This window comes from Lithobates pipiens, unplaced genomic scaffold (genome assembly GCF_037356315.1).
Source record: "Lithobates pipiens isolate NorthernLeopardFrog02 unplaced genomic scaffold, aLitPip1_a1.2 Scaffold_23, whole genome shotgun sequence".
Classification (NCBI taxonomy): domain Eukaryota; kingdom Metazoa; phylum Chordata; class Amphibia; order Anura; family Ranidae; genus Lithobates; species Lithobates pipiens.
In genome coordinates, this window is record NW_027507785.1 from 285,629,624 (window position 1) to 285,656,104 (window position 26,481).

General features: G+C 44.1%; 2 protein-coding genes across 4 annotated transcripts in view; both read left to right on the forward strand.

Moving 5' to 3' along the window:
- The window catches only part of AGBL4 (AGBL carboxypeptidase 4), a 2,901,779-nt gene that overhangs the window by 1,967,748 nt on the left and 907,550 nt on the right, over positions 1-26,481 (forward strand). The gene's annotated exons all lie outside the window — the stretch shown is intronic.
- The window catches only part of BEND5 (BEN domain containing 5), a 98,629-nt gene that overhangs the window by 69,687 nt on the left and 2,461 nt on the right, over positions 1-26,481 (forward strand). The window contains exons 4-6 of the mRNA XM_077450276.1: positions 1,156-1,248; positions 15,653-15,801; positions 16,502-16,715. Of these exons, the coding sequence (XP_077306402.1) occupies positions 1,156-1,248; positions 15,653-15,801; positions 16,502-16,715 (456 nt within the window). The remainder of the gene's footprint in view (positions 1-1,155; positions 1,249-15,652; positions 15,802-16,501; positions 16,716-26,481) is intronic.

A 26,481-nucleotide genomic window follows, 5' to 3' on the forward strand; every position in this document is an offset into this window, starting at 1 on the left:
ATTAGAGGAGAGCTATACTGTATATACTATTAGAGGAGATATACACTGTATATACTGTTAGAGGAGATATACACTGTATATACTATTAGAGGAGATATACACTGTATATACTATTAGAGGGGATATACACTGTATATACTATTAAAGGGTGAGGTGAATCTGGTAAATATCAGACTCCAAGATCAATTTTGTTTATTTAAAGAAAAAAAAAGTTAGACTGTTTTGCCGATTTTCAAACAGAACTGTAATATATGATATGCTGGCCATACAAAAACAATGTCTTCCTTCAAAAAAAATGTAATTTTAAGAACGTTTGTTTGATTTTCTAATTGTTAGTGGGGTCAAATTGACGTTTGTTTTCAACCACGGTGACGGGAAAATTTAGAGATTATTGAAAACAACTTAGTATAGGAATTTTCAGACAGTGTATGTGATTTTCATTCATAAATGACATTCGTTTTAAAAACAGGAATGTTAAAAACAAGTGAAAATTTCAAACAAAATTCTTTCATTCAGCGAATGTACAAAGATTTTTCATCTGAAAATTGATCCGTGTGGCCAGAATAAGGCTCGGTACACACATATGCAGTTTTTTCTTTTTGCTGTGCATTTAAATTTTTTGTGCACGTGATTTTTGCTGCGATTTTTCTTTTTTGCATTTTTCTTTGGCCCAATTTGTTGTTGGGCAGATTAAAAAACACAAATTGCTACAAAAACACATTCCATGCTTTTCTGCAGCTTCTCCATTGAAGTATATTGAACCAAAAAAGCACCGTTTTGCGTAAAAAAAAAAAAAAATCCCTGACCGTTTCCAAATATGCAGCAGCTGAAAAAAGCATGGTTACAGTAGAAATTATTTGCTCTTTTTGTACTATAAAGGGCTACTTTTCGTTTTTTTTAACCCCATTATGTTAGTGGCCAATTAATCGATTTTGAAAATAGTAATCGATTAATTTCATAATCAATTAGTTGTTGATTAATCGATTAGTTGTTTTGGCCCTTCATAGAATATTGCCAAGTTACCAAAAGATTCACTTTTAATCACCATGTGCAATCACTCTCTAAACAGTTTGTTCCGCCTTAGATGTGTTATCTTTTTTTATTATCTAACTAGTACATATTGTGTTCTTATAATGTATATTTTTTTTTGTTTAGTGTCTTCGTGGAATTATAGAACAAATGGAATCCATGGCTCCCCTCCAGTGGCAGTCGGAGCAGAAAATTCCGATATGGCTGGAACAAATGAAGGTCAGATCCCCCTCCATATGATTAAATATTAAAAGACTGTAGTCACAGTTTATGGAGATGATTACTAAAAGAAGATATTCCTTTGACATTTATTTCTATTACATTCTATTCTAAAATCTACATTCTATAATAGAAATAAATAGAAATAAAAGTGACAACATTTTTTTTTTTTTTAAAGAACAGTGTAAAAATAAAAAGTAAAATAAATAAGAAAAAAAAACACCATTTGATTCTCTAGGGTGTTAGAAAAAAACTATATATAATGTTTTGGGGTTCCAAGTAACTTTCAAAAAAAAAAAAAAAAAAGATTTTAACTTGTAAACACCAAATCTCAGAAAGAAAAGTCTTTGTGGTTAAATGAGTTTTAAAGGCAGACGATTTTTTTATCTTAATGCATTCTATGCATTAAAGTGACTGTAAAGTCTTGTTTTAAAAAAATTAAATAAAATAACAAACATGTTATACTTTCCTCCTCTGTGCAGTTGGCTTTGCACAGAGCAGCCTGTATCCTCCTCTTCTCTGGTCCCTCTTTGCTGCTCCTGGCCCCTCTCTCCTATTGAGAGCCCCCACAGTCAGCAGCTTCCTATGGGGTCACTGGAGCCGAGTCGCAGCTCACTGTGTCTATTCAGAGACAGAGACCCTTTTCTCCCCTGATTGGCTGACTGACTGTGATTAACAGCTGCAAGAGCCAACAGCGCCACTGCTGTGTCTCAGCCAATCAGGAGGAGTGTCCTGGATGGCTTAGACATGCTTGGACATCGCTGGAGAGTCATGGGTCTCAAGTAAGTATTAGAGGGGCTGGGTTGGCTGCTACACCCAAAAGGTTTTTCTATCTTAATGCATAGATGCATTAAGATAAAAAATACTTCTGCCCTTCACAACTCCTTTAAGGTAAAAAGCATTCTGTGTGCAGCAACTCCTCTAATACTTACCCGAGCTACATCTCGAGCCAGAGATATTACATGAAAGACTTGGCTGCCCGGGCCTCCCCCCCTCATTGGTGTGGCTCCATTAGCTTCCACTGCTGTCAATCAAAATCAGTCAGCCAATGAGGAGAGAAGGGACGGGCCAGGCTTCTGCTTTGTGTCTGAATGGGGGCACTTAACAGGAGGGAGGGAGGGGCCAGGAGCACTGAAGAGGGACCTGTGAAGAGGAGGATCCAGGTTGCTCTGTGCAAAACCAACTGCACAGAGGTGGTAAGTATAACATGTTTGTTTTTTAACCGCTTGCCACCCGCCAGCCATCATATGACGGCCAGGCTGGCACAGCTCTCGTTCTGGACAGGCGTCCTATGACCTCCATCCATTTAAACAGGGAATGTGCGTGATCGTGTGTGCGCATCCATGTTCCTTCGGTGGCGGTGTGTCACGGAGACACTGCTCAACACCGAGGGGGGTGAACAGCCATTGGGCATGACTGTTTACCACGAGATTGGCCGTGATGAAGTCACGGCCGATCACAGGTGGTACCACCTCACTTTGCACAGCGCATGCGCGTGATCTTGAGCGCCCTGCGCGTGCATGCTGGTGGTGGTGTATTCCCAGGAACACTGCTCGTCACCGACGGTGGTAAACAGCCTTTGGCCAGCAGCTGTTTACCATGTGATCAGCTGTGATCCTTTCATAGCCGATCACTAAATGTCAACAAACCACGGTTAACTTGATGTTGCTGGGTTCTCCTCTCTCCACACCGATTGTGTGTGAGAAGGAGATTGCGGTAACATCTCGTTACCGCTTACAGTGTACACCAACACACACTGATTAGCCCCCCCCCCCCAATAAAGAGGACCTGTCATCACCCATCAAAGTACTTGTTACAGTTCATCTGAGTACCCGAGTACCTGTCACAGTCCATATGAGTACCCAAGTACTTGTCACAGTCCATATGAGTACCAAGTACCCGAATACCAGTCACCAGCCCATCAGAGTACCCGAGTACCTATCTGTAGCCCATCAGAGTACCTGTGTACCTGTCAACAGGCCATCAGAGTAGCCGAGTACCTGTCTGCAGCCCATACCTCATAGAATATACGTTGGGGTGTTTGCTTTCCAAAATGGGGTCATTTTGTGGGTAATTCAATTTTCCTGGTGCTCAAGGACCTTCAAAAGTGTGATAGGTAGGAATGAAATGAGATGTGTAATTTATGCTCCTAGAACACCTAAAGGTACTACTTAAATGTTGGGCCTTTGTATGTCTCACATGTGGTATTACCATACTCGGGAAGAGTAGCAGAATGTATTTTGGGGTGTAATTTGTTGTATGCATATGCTGTGTGTGAAAAATAACCTGATAATATGACAATTTTGTTAAAAAAATAAAAATCTTAATTTTGCAAAGAATTGTGGGAAAAAAAATGACAACTTAAAAAAACTCACCATGCTACTTACTTAATACCTTGGAATGTCTGCTTTCTAAAAAGGGGTCATTTGGGGGGTATTTGTACTTTCCTGACTTGTTAGTGTCTCAAGAAATAAGATACACCTGATGTACTGAAGGCCTGATTAGATGTGATCAATTTTCAGCAACTGGCACCATAGTTTGTAGACTCTATAACTTTCACAAAGACCAAATAATATACACTAATGTGGGTTATTTTTACCAAAGATATGTAGTAGTATAAATTTTGGCCAAAATGTATGAAGAAAAATCACTAATTAGAAAATTTTTAAGACAGAAACAAAGAAAAAGGCATTTTTTTCACAACATTTGTGGTCTTTTTTTATTTATAGCACAAAAAATAAAAGACCCACTAGTGATTAAATACCATCAAAGGACAGCTCTATTTGTGTGTAAAAAAGGACGCAAGGTTTATATGGGTACAGTGTTGCATGACTGAGTAATTGTCATTCAAACTGTGAGAGCGTTGAAAGCTGAAAATTGGTCTGGGCAGGAAGGGGGTGTAAGTGCACTGTATTGAGGTGGTTAAAGACTTTACAATCATTTTAAAGCGGTAGTAAAGTCATTTTTTTTACTTTGACCTACAGGTAAGCCTATAATAAGGCCTATAATAAGGATTACCTGTAGGTAAAAAGAATATCTCCTAAACCTGTATGGTTTAGGAGATATTCCCCTTGCATGCAGTCACTGACTTCAGTGGCGCATGCGCTCTGAATTTCCCGGCTGAAAGGCTCCGGCAGACCCCAGACTTTGCCGGAAAGAAGTCTCCCGCGCACATGCGCGGCATTGACGACATCGCGGCTCCGGCCAATCACAGCGCCGGAGCCTCGATACCTGGAAGACACGTCAAGGGAAAATGTCAGCTCCCTCGGCGTGGACCGAGATCACCTGCCGACGCCTCGTTCTAAGGTAAGTATTTCATAATGAGCTAGTACTAGCTCATTATGCCTTTTTGCCTTACAGGTTTAAAAAAAAAAAATAATCTGCGGGTTTACTACTGCTTTAAGGGTACAGATGACTTATATTTGCAGCTTGTCTGAACAGTGAGCACTTTCCCCAGACAAGCAACGGCAAAAGGAATGCAGCTGTCTCCTTCATAGCTGTTGTCGGTTCAGCCATGGTAGGAGGGGGCAGATTTGGCAACTATGGTTACAAACATGGAACAAAAAACGACATGTACTTTGTCCTTGAGTGCCGGTTCACACTGAGGCAGCACGACTTGCAGTGCAGCTGCCTCAGGCGACTTGGACATGACAGCAGTGGCGACATGCAAAACAACTTCTCCATAGAAGTCAATGCAAGTCGCCCTCAAAGTCGTACAGGAACGTTTTTCTAAGTCGGAGCGATTTAAGACGCTATGATTAGAACGGTTCCATTGTACAGAACGGGACACGACTTGTCAGGTGGCTAAGTCGCCTGACAAGTCGCCCCAGTGTGAACCGGCTCTCAGGGGACAGAACTGTAAAACAATTAAACTCCATGAACACTGGATGTTAAAAAAACGTTATAAAAACGGCAGTAGCTTTGCAGTGTTTATTAGCGTTTTTCCGAGTTAGCGTTTTTTTCGTGTTTTTTTTTTTTTCAATGGATCAAAAACGTTAAATGCTGATGAGCCACGTTTTTGAGCGTCTGGCGTTTTTTGTGGTAAAAAACAAAACAAAAAACTCCTGAATGCGATTTTATGGCGTTCAGAAAACAGCCCATAAATTCCACTGCTGATAAACATGTAAAAACGTCCATGTGTGCATGCACATAGGATAACATAGAGGCGAGTTTATTGGCTGTAAAAATAAAAAATAAAAAAAAAGCCCCAAACTCCTGAAAACGGGCGTTTATGATCTTCAGTGTGCAATGGAGTCTTATGAAAGATCTTTAAATTTCAATTGTCGTTTTCCTGTGGCGGTTTGGATTTGATTGGTTAGTGAAAGTAAAAATAGACGGATTGTTTAAAAGACATTTTGATGACTTTTGATAAATGAGTGTTTAATCTTCTGAATGTTTCAGTGAGAGATGGAGAGAAAGGTAGAGCAGTCTTGCCGTGGTTCAGGGGTAGGATTAGGGAATGTTTCTTACTCCGTTTTTCGATGTGATCCCGGGGATCAGGCGCTCTCTCTGTGCCGGGAAACAAATTCCTCGGGCCTTATACAGTGCATGACCTTATTTACTGCTTTGGGAGTTTGCCTTTCTTCACTGCTGTAGCCGATGTCTCCCTCTTGCCTTCCTGGTCTCTGTTTTTTTCTTTTTATTTGTCTATTTCACCGTACAATAAAACCCTCTGAGGTGTAGGATTGCTATTTCTGCAGATGAAGTCCAGGCTTAAATCACTGTTACTGCAGAAAACCTTTTTTTATTGTAAGCCACCGATCTGTTCCAGAGGAACATTTCATGCCTCGCAACTGTCCTTGTTTTGCTGAGACACTTCAAGCTTTTACTTCTCTAGAATGACGGCCCTTAACCACTTGCTTACTAGGCACCTAAACCCCCCTCCTGTCCAGACCAACTTTCAGCTTTCAGCTGTCGGACTTTGAATGACAATTGTGCGGTCATACAACGCTGTACCCAAATGACATTTTTATCATTTTTCCCACAAATAAAGCTTTCTTTTGGTGGTATTTGATCACCTCTGCAATTTTTTATTTTTTGTTAAATTTTTTTTAAAAAGACCGAATAAAAAAAAAAAAAAAATTATATTTTTTTTATATTTTGTTATAAGATTTTGCAAACAGGTAATTTTTCTCCTTCATTGATGTAAGCTTCTGAGGCTGCACTGTTGGGCACCGATAGGGTGACACTGATGGGCACCGATAGGGTGACACTGATGGGCACCGATAGGGCGGCACTGGTGGGCACCGATAGGCAGCACTGCTGTGCACTGAGAGGTGGCACTGAAGGGCATTGATAGATGGCACTGGTGGGCACTAAGAAGTGGCACTAATAGGTGGCACTGATAGCTGGCAATGATGGGCACTGATGGGTGGTAACAATGGGTACTGATCGGCACTGGTAGGTTACACTGATAGGCAGCACTGCTAGGTGGCACTGATGAGGCACTGATTGGCACCACTGGTGGGCATTGATAGGTGGCACTTGTGGGCATTGATAGGTGGCACTCATGGGCATTGATAGGTGGCACTGGTGGGCACTGGCAGGTGGTACTGATTGGCACAGATGAGGCAGATGTGCATCCATCCTCTTCGGGACCGATGTCCCTTGCACATAAGCTGGTGTCAGCGTGAGAAAAAAAAAACAATTACCGAGCTTTTGTTTACACACGTGATCAGCTGTCACTGGCTGACAGCTGATCACGTGGTAAGGGGTCGGGATCTGTGATCACCCGAGTCTGTTACTCGGTGATCACAGCGCACACGTAGCACGTGCAAAGGGGAGGCCGTCATATGACGGCCTCCCGGAAAATCAGGTCCGCGATGTAGCCATCATTCGGCTATAGTGCGGACGCCAAATGCTTAAAAAGAAAATAACGGGTGTTGCTTTTTTAAATAGGGGTTTGTTTTGTTGGTTGGGGCTTATTATTGAAGGGTATGAGCATACGTGTTTTTTTGGATGTCAGGAGGGAAAATAAAATTTGGCCTAAATCTGGCCCCTATCTAATGTGAATTGGCAGCTGTTAAAATGTAAAAAAAATTTTTTTCATGTGATGTGCATTTTCATATTGACATGACACATACACTATATTGTCAAAAGTATTGGGATGCCTGCCTTTACTTTAATGGCATTCCAGTCTTAGTCTGTAGGGTTCAATATTGTGTTAGCCCACCCTTTTGTAGCTATAACCGATTCAACTCTTCTGGGAAGGCTGTCCACAAGGTTTAGGAGTGTGTCTATGGGAATGTTTGACTATTCTTCCAGAAGCACATTTGTAAGGTCAGGCGCTGATGTTGGAAGAGAAGGCCTGGCTCCCAGTCCCCACCCTAATTCATTCCAAAGGTGTTCTATCGGGTTGAGGTCAGGACTCTGTGCAGGCCAGTCAAGTTCCTCCACCCCAGACTCGCTTATTCATGTTTTTTTGGACCATTGTGCACTGGTCAAAATCATTTGGTGCAGGGGTGATTATGGTGTGGGGTTGTTTTTCCGTGGTTGGGCTTGGTTCCAGTGAAGGGAACACTTAAGGCATCAGCATACCAAGACTTTTTGGAAAATGTCATGCTCCAAATTTTGTGGGAACAGTTTGGCGATGGCTCCTTCCTGTTTCAACATGACTGAGCACCAGTACACAAAGCAAGATCCATAAAGACACGGATGAGCGAGTTTGGGGTTTAGAAACTTGACTGACCTCAACCCAATAGAACCCCTTTGGGATGACTTAGAGCAGGGACTGTAAGCCAGGCCTTCTTGTCCACATCAGTGCCTGACCTCAAAAATGCGCTTCTGGAAGAATGGTCAAACATTCCCATAGACACACTTCTAAACCTTGTGGACAGCCTTCCCAGAAGAGTTTAAGCTTCTATAGCTGCAAAGGGTGGGCCAACTCAATATTGAACCTTATGGACTAAGCCTGGGGTGCCTTTCAAGTTCATGTAAAGGCAGGTGTCCCAATACTTTTGACAATATAGGGTATATACCCTTTTACTGCTCTAATAACCAATGTCCAATATTCACACATACGGAAAATAATACAAACCCCAAATATTACTGTATATTTTGATCTAAAGGTACAAACTACAAATCTTTAGGGTCCGTTCACACAGGGGCAACTCCTGATCCGACTTCAGGTCGCCCCTAGTCGCCTCAGGTAGGACAACATTTAAAAAGCAATGTAAGTGAATGAGAGCCGTCTTAATGCACACTACTGAAGTCGCTCCGACTTCAGAAAAGGTTCCTGTACTACTTCTATCCGACTTGTAGGCGACCAGTACCCATTGATTTCAATGGAGATCGCCTCCAAGTCGGATCTCCGTCTATACGGAGGCGACTCTGACAGAATTATCAGCTCTCAAGAGGGAACTCCACGCCAAATTTCTGAAAAAAATTTGGCGTGGGTTCCCCCTCCGAGAGCATACCAGGCCCTTAGGTCTGGTATGGATTCCAAGGGGAACCCCCTACGCCGAAAAAACGGCGTGGGGGTCCCCCCCAGATCCACACCAGACCCTTATCCGAGCACGCTACCCGGCTGGCCAGGAAAGGGGGTGGGGACGAGCGGGCGCCCCCCCCCCCTCCTGAGCCGTACCAGGCCGCGTGCCCTCAACATGGGGGGTGCCTTGGGGGAGGGGGGGCGTGCGCCCCCCCACCCCAAAGCACCTTGTCCCCATGTTGATGAGGACAAGGGCCTCTTCCCGACAACCCTGGCCGTTGGTTGTCGGGGTCTGCGGGCGGGGGGCTTATCGGAATCCTGGAGCCCCCTTTAATAAGGGGGCCCCCGGATCCCGGCCCCCCACCCTATGTGAATGAGTATGGGGTACAATGTACCCCTACCCATTCACCTGTGAAATAAAGTACAAAAAAAAACACAACACAGGGTTAAAATATTTTATTGCACAGCTCCGGGGGTCTTCCGTCTTCGGGGGTCTTCTCGCCGGACTCCTCCGCTATCTTCTTGTAGCTCTTTTGCTAGCGGAGGAGTCCGGCTTTCTTCCTCGCCGCCGGCCTCTTCTCCCGACTTCGGGGGTCTTGTCCCCCTCTTCGGTTCTTCTGCCGGGCCACCGCACCTTCTTATAGCTCTTTTAGAGGCGGTGGCCCGGTCTTCTGTCGCCGCCGCCGCCTTCCGTTCTTCTTCTTCTTCTCCAGGAGATGTTGACACGACGCTCTCTCCGGCCACAATGCCAGGGACGCGCTCCGCTGCCACTTATATAGGGACAATGGGGCGGTGTCACATGGGTTGATGTCACATGGGTTGGTCACATGGGTTGATGTCACATGGTGACCCCGCCCCATTACCATGTGACATCAACCCATGTGACCAACCCATGTGACATCAACCCATGTGACACCGCCCCATTGTCCCTATATAAGTGGCAGCGCAGCGCGTCCCTGGCATTGCGGCCGGAGAGCTCGTCGAGTCAACATCTCCAGGAGAAGAAGAAGGAGAAGAACGGAAGGCGGCGGTGGCGACGGCGGCGACAGAAGACCGGGCCACCGCCTCTAAAAGAGCTATAAGAAGGCGCGGTGGCCCGGCAGAAGAACCGAAGAGGGGGACAAGACCCCCGAAGTCGGGAGAAGAGGCCGGCGGCGAGGAAGAAAGCCGGACTCCTCCGCTAGCAAAAGAGCTACAAGAAGATAGCGGAGGAGTCCGGCGAGAAGACCCCCGAAGACGGAAGACCCCCGGAGCTGTGCAATAAAATATTTTTTCCCTGTGTTGTGTTTTTTTTGTACTTTTTTTCACAGGTGAATGGGTAGGGGTACATTGTACCCCATACTCATTCACATAGGGTGGGGGGCCGGTATCCGGGGGCCCCCTTATTAAAGGGGGCTCCCGGATTCCGATAAGCCCCCCGCCCGCAGACCCCGACAACCAACGGCCAGGGTTGTCGGGAAGAGGCCCTTGTCCTCATCGACATGGGGACAAGGTGCTTTGGGGTGGGGGGGCCGCACGCCCCCCCTCCCCCCAGGCACCCCCCCATGTTGAGGGCACGCGGCCTGGTACGGCTCAGGAGGGGGGGGCCGCCCGCTCGTCCCCACCCCCTTTCCTGGCCGGCCGGGTAGCGTGCTCGGATAAGGGTCTGGTGTGGATCTGGGGGGGACCCCCACGCCGTTTTTTCGGCGTAGGGGGTTCCCCTTGGAATCCATACCAGACCTAAGGGCCTGGTATGCTCTCGGAGGGGAAACCCACGCCAATTTTTTTTCAGAAATTTGGCGTGGAGTTCCCCCTTGAGCTCATTCTCTGCTTGGCCACGGCAAAAGTCGCCTGGCCTGGGGCGACTCTTAAGTCGTCCCAAGTCAGGTTGAAGTCATCACAAGTCGTGTTGAAGTCGTCCCAAGTCGCGCTGTGATCTTAACTCAAGTCGTGTACAAGTTGCCTCACTCAAGTCGCCTACAAGTCGTGTTGCCCCTGTGTGAACGGACTCTTAAGGAAAAGCGTTAGTATATTTGCATATTTTAAGTACACATAAATGTTTTAGGTGTTACAAGTTGTTGTCTCCGTTAAAATGATATTAAAGCCTCCTTTTTTAAACAATTAAAATAACAAACATTTTAATACTTACAATGGATATACAAAGTCTACACACCCCTGTTATAATGTCAGGTTTCTGTGATTTAAAAAAAATGAGACAAAGATAAATCATTTTAGAACTTTTTCCACCTTTTAATGTGTCCTATAAACTGTACAACTCAATTGAAAAACAAACTGAAATCTTTTGGGAGGGGGAGTAAAAATAAAAAAATAAAATAATGTGGTTGCAGAAATGTGCCCACCCTCTTATAACTGGGGTTGTAGCTGTGTTCAGAATTAAGCAATCACATTCAAACTCATGTTATATAGGAGTCAGCACACACCTGTTATCATTTAAAGTGCCTCCAATTAACCCCAAATAAAGTTCAGCTGTTCTAGTAGGTCTTTCCTGACATTTTCTTAGTCGTATCCTACAGCAAAAGGCTTGGTCCACAGAGAGCTTCCAAAACATCAGAGGGAACTCATTGTTAAAAGGTATCAGTCAGGAGAAGGGTACAAAAGAATTTCCAAGGCATTAGATATACCATGGAACACAGTGAAGACCGTCATAATCAAGTGGAGAAAATATGGCAAAAAGTGACATTACCAAAAACTGGACGTCCCTCCAAAATTGATGAAAGGAAGAGAAGAAAACTGGTCAGGGAAGCTGCCAAGAGGCCTACAATCTCCCGTATTCTTCTTATGTCTGGGCTATGGGGTAAAGTGTCAAAATGGAAGTCTTTTCTTATGAAAAAAAAAAACATCCAAGCCTTGCTAAATTTTGCAAAAACACATCTGAAGTCTCCCAAAAGCATTTGGGAAAATGTGTTCTGGTCTGATGAAATCAAGGTTGAACGTTTTGGCCATAATTCCAAAAGATATGTTTGGTGCAAACAAAACACTGTACATCACCAATAGAACACCATACCCACCGTGAAGCATGGTGGTGGCAGCATCATGCTTTGGGGCTGTTTTTCTTCAGCTGGAACAGGGGCCTTAGACAAGGTAGAGGGAATTATGAACAGTTCCAAATAACAGTCAATATTGGCACAAAACCTTCAGGCTTCTGCTAGAAAGCTGACCATGAAGAGAAACTTCATCTTTCAGCATTACAACGACCCAAAACATACATCCAAATCAACACAGGAATGGCTTCACCAGCAGAAGATTCAAGTTTTGGAATGGGCCAGCCAGAGCCCAGAGCTGAATCAGATTGAAAATCTGTGGGGTGATCTGAAGAGGGCTGTGCATAGGAGATGCCCTCACAATCTGACAGGTTTGAAGTGTTTTTGCAAAGAAGAGTGGGCAAATGTTGCCAAGTCAAGATGTGCCATGCTGGTGGACTCATACCCAAGAAGACTGAGAGCTGTAATAAAATCGAAAGGTCCTTCAACAAAGTATTAGTGTAAGGGTGTACTTATGCAACCATATTATTTAAAGCGGGGTTCCACCCTAAAGTGGAACCTCTGCTGATCGGATCCTTCCCCCCCTCCGGTGTCACAGTTGGCACCTTTCAGGGGGGAGGGGGTGGAGATACCTGTCAAACACAGGTATTTACACCCACTTCCGGGCATAGACTCCCGTGGGAGTCTACGCCATTTCCTGCCCTGCCGCGCTGTCTGCTGGGACACACACGGGTCCCAGTGACAGCGCGGAGAATTCCTATTGCGCTACGCTACTCGCGCATGCGCAGTAGGGAACCGGGAAGTGAAGCCGATTCGTTTCACTTCCTGATTCCCTCACCTAGAATGGTGACTGCAGCAGCCGAGAGCCGAGCGATCGATCGGCCTCGGCTGCCGGCATCGCTGGACCCCGGGACAGGTGAGTGTCCATTTATTAAAAGTCAGCAGCTGTAGTATTTATAGCTGCTGGCTTTTAATATTTTTTTTTTTTTGGTGGAATCCCTCTTTAAGTTTTTACTTCCCTCCACCTAAAAGATTTCAGGTTGTTGTTCAACTGAGTTGTACAGTTTATAGGTCACATTAAAGGTGAAAAAAGTTCTGAAATGATTTATCTTTGTCTCATTTTTACATCACAGAAACCTGACATTTAACAGGAGTGTGTAGACTTTTTATATCCACTGTACCTGTTCTGTGTAATGGTTTTGCACAGAACAGCCCTGATTGGCCTCTTCTCGGGTCCCCCCACCCCCCATCGCTCCTGGCCCCTCCCCCGCCAAGTATCTCCATAGAAAGCCCCTATGGTGACCCTCGTGTGAGCTCACTCCCGGGCTGCTCTGTCTGCATCTGTTGACACAGACAATGGGGCTCCGTGCCACCCCCCGCTCCCTCATCATAGGATTTGATTGATAGCAATGGGAGGCGATGACTCCTGCTCCTATTAATATGCCCAGGGAGGAGGGAGAGAGCTGGGAGAGCTGCTGCTCATGCACAGCACTGGATGGAGATCAGGCTCAGGTAAGTATAAGGGGTGGGGGCTGGGGGGGGGGGAAGATACTCTGCAACAGAAGTTTTTTTTTACCTTACTGCAAACAATTACAATAAAAAATTTTTTTTAAATGTTACTGAAGTCTCCTTTTTTTTATTATTATTAAAATAACAAACATGTTGTACTCACCTGCTTTGTGCAATGGTATTGGTTAGGGATGCACCGAATGGGTTTTTTGGTGCCGAAACCGATACCGAAAATGAAAAATACACTAGGCCGAAAACCGAAACCGATACCGAAACAGCACCGATACCGAAAATGACTGTTTTAAAAAAATATTTTTATACAGGAGGTGGTCAGAGACTGGGGACATGGTACAGGAGGTGGTCAGAGACTGGGGACATGGTACAGGAGGTGGTCAGAGACTGGGGACATGGTACAGGAGGTGGTCAGAGACTGGGGACATGGTACAGGAGGTGGTCAGAGACTGGGGACATGGTACAGGAGATGGTCAGAGACTGGGGACATGGTACAGGAGATGGTCAGAGACTGGGGACATGGTACAGGAGGTGGTCAGAGACTGGGGACATGGTACAGGAGGTGGTCAGAGACTGGGGACATGGTACAGGAGGTGGTCAGAGACTGGGGACATGGTACAGGAGTTGGTCAGAGACTGCATGCATGGTACAGGAGGTGGTCAGAGACTGGGGACACGGTACAGGAGGTGGTCAGAGACTGGGGACACGGTACAGGAGGTGGTCAGAGACTGGGGACATGGTACAGGAGGTGGTCAGAGACTGGGGACACGGTACAGGAGATGGTCAGAGACTGGGGACACGGTACAGGAGATGGTCAGAGACTGGGGACACGGTACAGGAGATGGTCAGAGACTGGGGACACGGTACAGGACATGGTCAGAGACTGGGGACACGGTACAGGAGATGGTCAGAGACTGGGGACACGGTACAGGAGATGGTCAGAGACTGGGGACACGGTACAGGAGATGGTCAGAGACTGGGGACACGGTACAGGACATGGTCAGAGACTGGGGACACGGTACAGGACATGGTCAGAGACTGGGGACACGGTACAGGAGATGGTCAGAGACTGGGGACACGGTACAGGAGATGGTCAGAGACTGGGGACACGGTACAGGAGATGGTCAGAGACTGGGGACACGGTACAGGAGATGGTCAGAGACTGGGGACGTGGTACAGGAGATGGTCAGAGACTGGGGACGTGGTACAGGAGATGGTCAGACTGGGGACATGGTACAGGAGGCATCCCCCATTGCAGCCAGTGTGCCCCATTGCAGCCAGTGTGCCCCATTGCAGCCAATTGCAGCTAGTGTGCCCAATTGCAGCTAGTGTGCCCAATTGCAGCCAGTGTGCCCAATTGCAGCCAGTGTGCCCAATTGCAGCCAGTGTGCCCAATTGCAGCTAGTGTGCCCCATTGCAGCCAATTGCAGCTAGTGTGCCCCATTGCAGCCAATTGCAGCTAGTGTGCCCCATTGCGGCCAATTGCAGCCAGTGTGCCCCATTGCAGCCAATTGCAGCCTGTGTGCCATTTTGCAGCCAGCCTGTGCATTGTGTGCAGGGAAGAGAGCCGCCTCCGCCGCCTGTTTGATAACAGCGCCGGGAACATCACAGCTTTCATTTCAATTGCTGTGTGTTCCCGGCCGTGCGCCGTCACACGCAGCCCCTCCCCCTTGTCCGGGCACTTTGATAGACAGATCATCCGTCCAATCCTGCGGATGATCTGTCTATCTAAGTGCCCGGACAAGGGGGAGGGGCTGCGTGTGACCGCGCACGGCCGGGAACACACAGCAATTGAAATGAAAGCTGTGATGTTCCCGGCGCTGTTATCAAAAAGTCGGCGGAGGCGGCTCTCCTGCGCTATGATGGGCGTCACCAGGGGCGGGGGGCGGAGCCACGCCCCATTTTCGGCTCCATTATCGGCCGTTTTTCTCTTTCGGCAAATTGCCGAAAAGGGCATTTTCGGCCGATATGTTTCGGCGGCAGAAATTTCGGTGCATCACTAGTATTGGTCCCTATGAGACTGTGTGTTGAAATGGTGTGTCCATTCCCTACAGTCTGGCCTCAGATTCCATTCAGCTCTCTGCTGTATGCAGAGCAGTGCGTGATATTTCCACCCCCTGCCTTCTGGAGCTGAAAAATAGCTTTTGATCTTTGTACTTTAAAGGACTGTAGCTGATTAAGGGCCGCAGATAAACCGGCGCAACTTTTGTAAGAAGATTTGTTTCATCTGTGTATCATCTGAGGCTAGTCACTTCACTAGGTATATGTACGGGTTTATAAGCACCTTAAGAACAGCTTTGATGAGGCCCACAGTCTTCATAATGAAATTTTCTATCTGTCCGTGAACAATAGTCATCTGCGCACAGCTTGGTACCTTCTTTTTAGACTTGTTCAGTAAATTGAAACGTACACAGCTCAATGCCTTGCTTTGATCATACTTTGTTTACTACATACTCTTCTTTCTTATGATTTCCAGGTTTCACTATTGACCTGAAGGCTGAATCTTTAGATCTGTGTGAGCCTGAGCCGGAAATACAGAAACTGACCAACGAAGAGGCCAATACATCCTCATTCTACCCCACGTCTGCCCCAGTTCTGGATAAATATATCCTAGAGAATGGGAAGGTAAATTGCAAATTAAATCGTATATATTATTTCCCTGCAATTTTGCTATTTTAACTGCCAACTATTTCCCGTCTTATTCCCTTCTTCTACATATCACTATTGCTTTAAAAGTTGATATCTGCTTTTTTTAGACCCCTTTCACACGAGGGCGTTTTGCAGGCGCTATAGCATTAGAAATAGCGCCTGCAATCCGCCCTCAAACTGCTGCTCCTTTGCCTCCAGTGTGAAAGCCCCGAGGGCTTTCACACCGGAGCGGTGCGCTGGCAGGACATCAGGAAAAATCCTGCCAGCAGCTTCTTTGGAGCGGTGAAGGAGTGGTGTGTTTACCGCTCCTCCACCGCTGCTCCCCATTGAAATCAATGGGGCAGCGTTGTATTACCGCTGGTAAAACGCCGCTATTGCGGGCGGTTTTAACCCTTTCTTGGGCGCTAGCGGGGGTAAAAGCGCCCCGCTATCGGCCGAAATGCATTGCAAATCCGATGGTAAAACGCAGCTAAAAATAGGTGGGTTTTACCGCCGACACTATATGCTCGGCGGTGTGAAAGGGGTCTTAGACATACCCTTTATATAAATATGACACCTCCCCAACCCCTATTATAAACATTGTAGTGGGGTGGATATTTCATATTTGACAGCCTTTGTTCATGTTTAATCAATTATTCAAGAGAGATTTTTTTTTTTCTTCCTCTTATTCATTCAGGTCCATCTGGGAAGTGGCGTGTGGGTGAATGAGGAAAAATGGCACCAGTTACAAGCCACACAGGGAGACTCCAAGTACACCAAGAACTTGGCGGTTATGATTTGGGGAACTGATGTCCTGAAGAACCGAAGTGTCACTGGCGTGGCGACAAAGAAAAAAAAGGACGCAAGTCCTAAACCTCCCCTCTCACCCCACAAACTGAGCGTTATCAGAGGTGCGCTGTGCAGATTCCTTTACCATGCCTGTACTGCAAAGGATGCACCTACATAGTGCTACTGATAATGATTATACGTCCATACCATAAGTCTCATGAATGAGATCCATTCTAAATTCTGACATGTCTGAAAACTAATATCAGTGTTGGATAGCAACCACTCCAAGTGTCGTTTTTCCAGTGCAGACTAGAGCACAAACATTTCAGACAAATGTCTCACTTGAGGGCCATGTCAACCATTGTGGAATGATGTAATGTTGTCTTACTGGTCATGTAAGGCTCTGTGTAGGGGAACCACATAGGGCTTCTGAAGTCGCTGTTCATTGAACTGTTAATACGAATGTGAGTTGCTGGGCCTGTTTGAATTTAGATGCCATTTAAACCAAAAGGGGGCCAGCTCACTCTAGTGCAGGGATAGGCAACCTTTTAGAGGTTAAGATCTGTACACTGCACCCCCCTCCCAACACACACACTAGTGTCCTCTGCTCCCCCACTCCCCTCAATAGTGCCCGCTGCCCCCCACACAGTAGTGTTCTTTGCCCTCCCCAAAGCAAAGTCCTCTGCCCCCTTTCACATCACCCCCCCTTCCCTCCACAGTAGTGTCCTCTCTCCCCTTCACATCATCCCCTGTCACAGTGGTAGCACTCTCCTACCCTACAGTCAGTGTACAGCAGAGTGAGAGGCAGCGCAGTATTGGATGGAGGGCGGGAGCTTCCGGAGCTAACTTTTCATATTAACAAGCTGGTGATTGGTTGCTATGGTCGCCTAGTGTCCCAGTAACCAATCACCTGCAGGGGTATCTTGAAAAGGTCAACGGAGGCAGCTTCTGCTCCTGCCCTATGTCCAGAACTGTGCTGCCTCCTGCTCTCTTCTCTGCAGTGAAGAGAAGTGTGACATCACCTGCGCGCGATCGACGGCTTGCCGACCCCACTCTAGTGGCTAAGTTATATTCTTTCTTAGTATAGAACTCAGTTTCCCAGGTGTGTAAGGGCTTTGTTGAGGGCATCAGTTGGACATGATTCAATATTCATTAATAGGTACGGATGACCTACTTCTTACCTACATTTGACCAGCTCCAAGCATGTATTCTCCTGAAATTGTATGGGAATTCAAAACTTGTCTGACATTGTGTTGCACAAAATCTCAGCAACATAGGCCATAAATATAGAACTTGGTCTCTCATCCACACTTTTACTGAGTTCTACAGGGTGGATGTTGATGCATCAGCAGATACTTGCCTTGGACACCTTGTTTTGCATGTGGCTGTGCAATCTTGTGGCTTTTGGTTTCTTGGGTTGCAATTGCTCACCCACTGTTGTTTTTGGTTGTGTCCTTCCATTTCCCTCCTTTGAGACTGCTTTTGTCCATTCCACCTGTAGAATAATATTCAAGTGATGTGTTTTCCAGTAAATCTGTAAGTTCATAGGATGCTAGCCCATTGCCAAGGATTTTGGGTCTGAGAGGAATGGCTCCCTTCTCCTATAGTTTACTGCTTGCTACTGAGGAGCTCTATAGTATTTGCAGGGGTATAGCCACTAAAGACAGCTCCTTTTTGATTTGCATAGTGTTCAAACCAATCAAAAGAGGCTTTATACCCACGCATAAGACGAATAGTAAAATGCTGTGTCCTCCAGTGAACTACTAAAATGTTGTAATTAGAAAAAAAAGTCATTTTTTCAACTTTTTATGTTGGTAGTATTTCTGGTCAGTTTAGCAGATGTGAAGCACAAACACCAAATCCACTATGGAACCCAACATTTGTGTGTATATGCATCCAAGTTTCGATCCTTGGATGGGCAGGGCAGGCTGGTTGTACAGAAGTCGATCTGTTGTTTGACTTCTGTACAACCAGCCTGTCTGTTTTTTCCAGAATGATCAGTACTATAGCTAGCAACACTGATCAATGTGTTTGGACGGCAGGGAAGGCTTCCCACTGTCAGAATACAAAACCACATCGAGAGTGATTCCTCCATTCACCTCGAATCTGTGGATGGGGTAATCAGAAAAAAAATTATTTAAAGAGAAGTTCGGGATTTAGAAAAAAAGAAAATATATACACACCTAAATGGATGCAGCATCTGTCTCCTGCCGGCTCTGCACTGCTGATCGCTCAGTTCTCAGCATTCTGTGAGCAGAGGGTTGGGGACTGTCAGTCAGCGGCTCTCTCCTCTGCGCCCCCCGTGCTCACTTGAGTACTGATCCATGGAGGGGAGGGGAGCGACTAGCTCGGTCTCTTAGTGAATCGCTTAGAGCCTGAGCCAGCTGCCGATCCGGAAGGATCTCTACCATATGGTTGGGATATTATCAGAGCCTGGACCTGCTCTGTGACGTCAGCCAACAGCGGGATTCAGCCAGTTGTGAGTTGAAAACAAGTCACAAGAATTTAGAACGGACTGTACTCCTGTGATCTATAGTCAGAAGTATAGCCAAAATAGCTTTGGTTATACTGCTCCTTTTAACCACTTGGCGATCGCCCCATGTATATTTACTGTGGCAGGGCGGCCGCTCTCTGCCAGATCACGTACCTAGTATGTGATCTGTTACTACCGGGTCTGGGGCACACGCTAACTTCGCCGGCGACCTGCTTCCACTGTGATTGGAAACTGCAGAAGCCAATCAGCAGGTCCGGCAGACTCAATGTCTACTGGGAACCACCGATCATTCGGGACACAAGCAGAATGGTAGTCTGCCTGTGTAAGCAAGGCAGATTGTCATTCTATCAGCGGGGAAGGCTTTGATCCTGTATTTCTGCTAAGCAGGAACATGGATCTCTGCCTTCCCCTAGTCAAAGCACCTCCCCCACAGTTGGTAAGCACAACCTAGCCACACATTTAACCCTTTGATCACCCCTGATGTTAACCCTTTCCTTGCCAGTGTTATTAGTACAGTGACAGTGCATATTTTTTTTTATCACTAATCACTGTATTAGTGTTACTGGCCCCCGAAAAGTGTGTTAGGTGTCCGATTTGTCTGCCGTAATATTGCAGTCCTGCTATAAGTCGCTGATTACTGCCATTACTAGTAAAAAAAATATATATATTTTTTTTTAAAAAGTAAATAAAAATATCCCGTACATATGTATAATCAATATACACTTATTGGGATTTTTTTTTAACCAAAATATGTAGCAGAATACATATTGGCCTAAATTTAAGAAGACATTTTTTTTTAATTATTCTTTCATTGGTTATGTTTTAAAGCAGAAAGTAAAAATGTGTGTTTTTTTTTTTTTTTTTTTTTTTTAATTGTCGGATTTTTTTGTTTATAGCACAAAAAATTAAAACTGCAGTGGTGATTAAATACCACCAAAAGAAAGCTCTATTTGTGGGGAAAAAAAAACAAAAACTTTTTTTTAGGTACAGCCTCACACAACTGTGCACTTGTCAGTTAAAGTAACGCAGTGCCGTATAGAAAAAAATCACCTGGTTATGAAGGGGATAAAACCTCCCGGTACTTAAATGGTTAATATATGGCCAGCGCGAGTCAGGTGTTTCACTTATGTTACTTCTGTTCAATCCTCAAACATTCATACTTAAAGTCTGAATCTGATTGATTGGTGGTTGTGGAGAGATAACTCCAGAACACATCGCTATGCTGTACTGTCATGGATATAGGTTCAGGTAATGAAATTGCAGCTTATTCTCTTGATGATGTGCTGCATTGATGCAGTGCTATTACAGAGTCATAGAACCCGGGAAGAGCAATATGTGTCTTGCTGTCAGGCAATTATTGCAATTTGCTGTTTTTTTCTCCATATTATGTACGCTCGGCCTCATGCATAAAACGTGTATGTGTCAGCCACCAGTCCACCAATTTCAACTGTCCTTTTTCCAGTTCATATCAGCTAGTAAAATAAACCTATATTTTTTTTTTTTTTGCTATAAGCCTATTTTTTTTTGGGGGGGGGGGGGGATTGGTCTGATCGGTCTTCCCAGTAAATTCTGCCTTCAGATAAAAAGGATATAATTTCTGTTGCAGTGGAACTTGTAATTTAGGTGCAAGGTACTTTACAATGTTATAAGAGCAGTAATCCACTTGTGACATCTGTCAGGATGAGACCAGCTCTTTCTGCGGCGATCTCCCCGGGAAGAAGCCAAAGTGAAGTTGAAAACATTAAAAGATAGTTTGGGAGATTGGTACAATGAGGCTTCTCGCTGCTCCTGTTGTCAGTTCAGCTTCTTGCTGCGCTGATTTTTTACGCAGCGCACTCCTTTCCGTTCTCTGATGAATGTCACCAAGGAGACGGGTTTAAAGAGAGCATTCCCATAGACTGCACAGGTTTCCACTGTATAGATGTAGTATTTATATAGTATAGTATATAGTGTGTGTGTGTATATATATATATATATATATATATATATATATATATATATATATATATATATTGTGACAGACCTAGCCGGGACAGAGGCTTTTGGAGAGGACTAAATGTTAGCCTCTAGATTCTGATTATGGGCCATGGACTTTAAGGGAACAATACTCTTTGCGAGGCGTATGCCTGGGGACCTTGAAGTAATGTTATTTTGGATTCAAGTCCACGTCCCCCCTAAAACACACAGACTCTGGGAACCCTGTATCTGACATATTATAGTGATGGCTTCATAATGTTGACGCTCATAGAATGTGCTGATGTCATCAACTCCAGCCACCTGTCTGTTGTCTGCTAGAATGTGTTTATTAAAAATAAGTTTAGTATGGGATCTAAGTCATTAAATCCCCATTGTTGATTGTGATAATTAACCCTGCAATTGTATGAAGGAGTTCTGTGTTGAGATGTATGATAATGTGTATTGTATAGTCAGTGAGCTAGGAGACATGAAGTCTGTCCTAAAGGTCCTGTCTCTGAGTCACCTAGGCTGTCTAAAGGATTAGATAATTGGCTCATGTTATGTTTCTGGTTACAGGCTGTATTTTCATCCTGCTGTATATATTTGTGTGAGATCTCAAAATAAAGAGTCTCATTCTCATTTGTAGTTCAGACCTGCTTAGATATAATATGCTAAGTGTGAGGGGTCACACAGGTTCTTTTTTGTTTTCTTGTACAGGTCCCTTATTTAAAAGCATTATTACCTGTAGGGGCTCACAGAATTGCTTAATAATATACAAAAATTTACAATTATATTGTATTGGCAGTTCAGCTATCTTAAATTATTGTTAGAGCATTTCATTTATGTACATTTCTTCTGCAAATAAAACGGGTGCTAAAGCTTAAACAACCAATGTGGTCACACACATCATTGGTGTCTCCTTTAGCTCTCTGCTACAAATATACAGTGAAAAAGAGGAAATGGGGTTGGGACTTTATATGAGGCAATAACTACAATTTACCTCCATCACCGTTACTTTGGAATAGGAAGAGAGATTTGGGACTTTATATGAGGCAAACATTAGTACAAGAGGCATACATAACATTGTAACATAGTATAAAAAAAATGAAAATAGCATAATCAATAATAGGTCACATATAGAACTTGTATGTAAAATCTGTAAATATTATATATTAAAAACAATAAACATAATAATAAACCTAGTGTATGTAAACCAGATTGTGATATGAATATATAAACAATGATGACTTGGTTCATAATAGTATTGTAAGAGCCGGTTCATACAGGGGCGACTCGTTAGGCAACTTAGCCGCCTGACAAGTCGTGTCCCGCTCTGTGCAATGGAACCGTTCTAATCGGAGCGACTCAAGTCGCTCCGACTTAGAAAAAGGTTCCTGTACGACTTTTGGGGCGACTTGCATTGACTTCTATACAGAAGTAGTTTTGCAAGTCGCCGCAGTGGTCGCGTCCAGGTCGCCTGAGGCAGTCGCGCTGTAAGTCGTGCTGGCTCAGTGTGAACCGGACCTAACGGTAATCAGGTAAAATGGTAAAACATAGGAAACTGTGACGTTGCATCATAAGGAAGCTCTAAGCATTTTGTGGTTAATATACCACTCGTCAGAAACAGATGTAGGGTTTTCGGAATGTCTAGAATAAATTACCAAAAATAATATAAAAAGAAACAATATATAAAACATAAAAGGAAGAGGGGGCGCAAACAAGGATCCCAACCACTCTTACCTAGTTGTAGTATATGGGTAAAATTGTAGATGGTAACCATAATGGAATAGTGCTAGATATAACGCCATCCCCAGGAACTGAGGCGATGTACCCCTGAAATACAGTGGGTATAGAAAAGAATCGCCCCCCTTTAAAATAATCACATTTTGTGGCTTTTTCAGCCTGTAATGAGAACCGACACAGTTTGTGTTATCCAACTGTATTCACATGACAGAAGAAATAGAATAAAATCAAAAACAGAATCACTGAGTTGGAAAAAAGATCACACCCTTGTGTTGTCAGTATTTTTTTGAACCACCTTTTGCTTTCAATACAGACTTTAGCATGTTGGGATATGTCTCTACTAACTTTGCACATCTAGACTTTGCAATATTTGCCTGCTCTTTGCAGGACTTCTCAAGTTCAGTTAAATTTGAAGGTGACCATTTGTGGTCTGCAGACGTCAAGTCATTTCACAGATTTTCTATGAGGTTTAAGTCTGATCTCTGACTAGGCCATGCAAGGACATTCACCTTTTTCTCCTAATTTTTTCTGTGTGCTTTGGGTCGTTGTTATGTTGTAAGGTAAACCTTCTTCCCATTGACCACTTTCTGTCAGAGGGCAGCAGATTTTCCTCAAGAATTTTATGGTATTTTGCCCCATCCATTTTTCTTCTATCCTGACAAGTGCTCCAGTCCCTGCTGCAGTGAAACACCCCCATTACCAGGAAATTACCACCTCCATTCTTTACTGTAGGAATGGTGTTATTTGGATGGTGAGCTGCACTGGATTTCTGCCAAACATGTGGAGGCCAAATCAATTTTAGTCTCACCCGACCACCTTTTGTGCTGCAAGTTTGAAAATGTCTTGGTAAACTCTTGCTAGTGTTGCCAGGCTTCACTGGTTTGTTGTACAATTGCAGCAAATCCACATTGCATGACTCCATTTCAACTTTCTTTGCAAACATTCTGCGAGTCTGCTGCAAGTTCTGGTTCATTTATGTTGTTCAATAGTCATCCCACCACAGGGGGTCACTGTGGCTGAATTTTCATGTTGTAGACTTGCAGAGCTCTTGCTGTAGACTCACCACTGCAACTTTGCTCTTGTAAGAGAATTGCCATGCAAATTTGCTACAAATTGGAAAAGTGTCAACTAGAATTTGGGCTTCAAGTGCTCTGCAATTGTACAACTTGCCAGTAAAAATGTGAAGCTAGTTAAAAGACTTACAATTCAACACTGCCACATATTTGTGGCAAGTTATCTTTGCTGAAAAATGTAGTGCAAGCGCTCAACCTGTATACACTTCTTATAGTGCTAGAAAGTGATATAAATTCAAATGTATATATAAAATAACCCAAAAGCAAAAGTGAATACAATATTATACAGGTACAAAATATAAACATATATATAGTGACTTATACATGTGTATATATAACCAAAAATGGTGATTATTAGGATATTGTATCCCAAAAGGGAAACAGTGACTGTGGTTATCTGTAAACACAAATCACAGTGACGAAGTCTATAAATAGATATATAGTCCAAAGCAATCGTGCAAAGTGCCAATATCAGCCAGGGTTCTGTAATGTTGTGACCGAAGAGAACAATATTTCACCATGTGACGATCCCACCACCGTATAGAGTGCAGGCTTACCGGATCTATATGACCCTAACAGGCATACGCCTCAGGGGTCAATCACAGCTTGCGATCCCAAAAAGGTCTCAAGAATTGGATGTATCAGTCATATCATATACGATCCCACCAGATCCCAGCAGATGGCTAGATGTGGTCAATATTCCTCATGTGCATGTACAAATCCAACAACGACTCATAGGTAGGCATAAAGGATGAGAAGACGGAGCCAACATAGCATAATAACGTTTTTTTAAAAAACTTTAATAAAAAATTTTTTTTCTAAAACTCACATTTCAAGAAGAACAATCAAGCGTGTCAGAGAGATGAAAATGGCAGTAGCGGAGTCCTCCCGACGCGTTTCGACCCACCGGTCATCATCTGGGGTTGATAGATGATGACCGGTGGGTCGAACCGCGTCGGGAGGACTCCGCTACTGCCATTTTCATCTCTCTGACACGCTTGATTGTTCTTCTTGAAATGTGAGTTTTAGAAAAAAAATTTTTTATTAAAGTTTTTTAAAAAAACGTTATTATGCTATGTTGGCTCCGTCTTCTCATCCTTTATGCCTACCTATGAGTCGTTGTTGGATTTGTACATGCACATGAGGAATATTGACCACATCTAGCCATCTGCTGGGATCTGGTGGGATCGTATATGATATGACTGATACATCCAATTCTTGAGACCTTTTTGGGATCGCAAGCTGTGATTGACCCCTGAGGCGTATGCCTGTTAGGGTCATATAGATCCGGTAAGCCTGCACTCTATACGGTGGTGGGATCGTCACATGGTGAAATATTGTTCTCTTCGGTCACAACATTACAGAACCCTGGCTGATATTGGCACTTTGCACGATTGCTTTGGACTATATATCTATTTATAGACTTCGTCACTGTGATTTGTGTTTACAGATATCCACAGTCACTGTTTCCCTTTTGGGATACAATATCCTAATAATCACCATTTTTGGTTATATATACACATGTATAAGTCACTATATATATGTTTATATTTTGTACCTGTATAATATTGTATTCACTTTTGCTTTTGGGTTATTTTATATATACATTTGAATTTATATCACTTTCTAGCACTATAAGAAGTGTATACAGGTTGAGCGCTTGCACTACATTTTCCACCGATTCCTCAGCTAAAAAATCCCTAGTTTTAGCGTGCTGGCTGCTAACCATACACACTTCTTGTTATTTTTCCATTTTCTTTTGTGCAATATTGTTGGTGTATACTTTCTTCTTAAGTTATCTTTGCTATTTGGGAATGCACCTTGACGATTCTGAGGCCACCTGGAAAAGGGTATTATGGGCAGACTATACTAAAATTTAATTATTTGGCCTCAACACCAAACGCGGAAATCCAATACAGCTCACCATCCAAATAGCTACTTCGATTGATAAAAAAGATTCAAACGCAAAATCACAAATGTCTTTAAGGAAATTCCACTACCACTGGAAGCCCTGGCTCTCCGACCCCAGGGCTAAACCCTGTACCTGATTAGAACATAACTTTTACCCCCCGGTGATAACCTCCATGTAGAGGTAATCTTCCAGATCTACTCTCCCTTAGAGTACCCTGGACCCACTGCGATAAGAATGACACGGAGGCAGGCTAAACAGCTCACTAACTAAATACTAATCTCGATCCCCTACTGATATCCACCCCTCTCACTTCTCCCTTCCTTCCCCTATCCCTCCTTTCCCCCCTTCCAGATTCCTTTCCTCTTGGGGAACTGGAATAATTCCTAAGCTCTGTGCGCTTGTTCGAGCTATATGCTCTTTGTTATTGTTGTTTATGGACATTATGTCTTGCCTATGTTTTGTCCGCAATTTCCATGTCTCAATCTGTACTTTAGTCATCATTTTCAATAAAGCTCTTTGAAAATCAAAAAAAAATAAAAATTAAATAAAAAGACATTCAAACACTGTAAGATTGCTGTTCATAAGAAGCATCAGCTGATGTGAACCGCACCTCTCCAAAGGAGCTCTCTGAGGACATATGATCAAGAGTAATTGATCTGCATAAGGCTGGAAAGGGATACAAAGCAATCTCAAAGTGTTTAGGCATACAT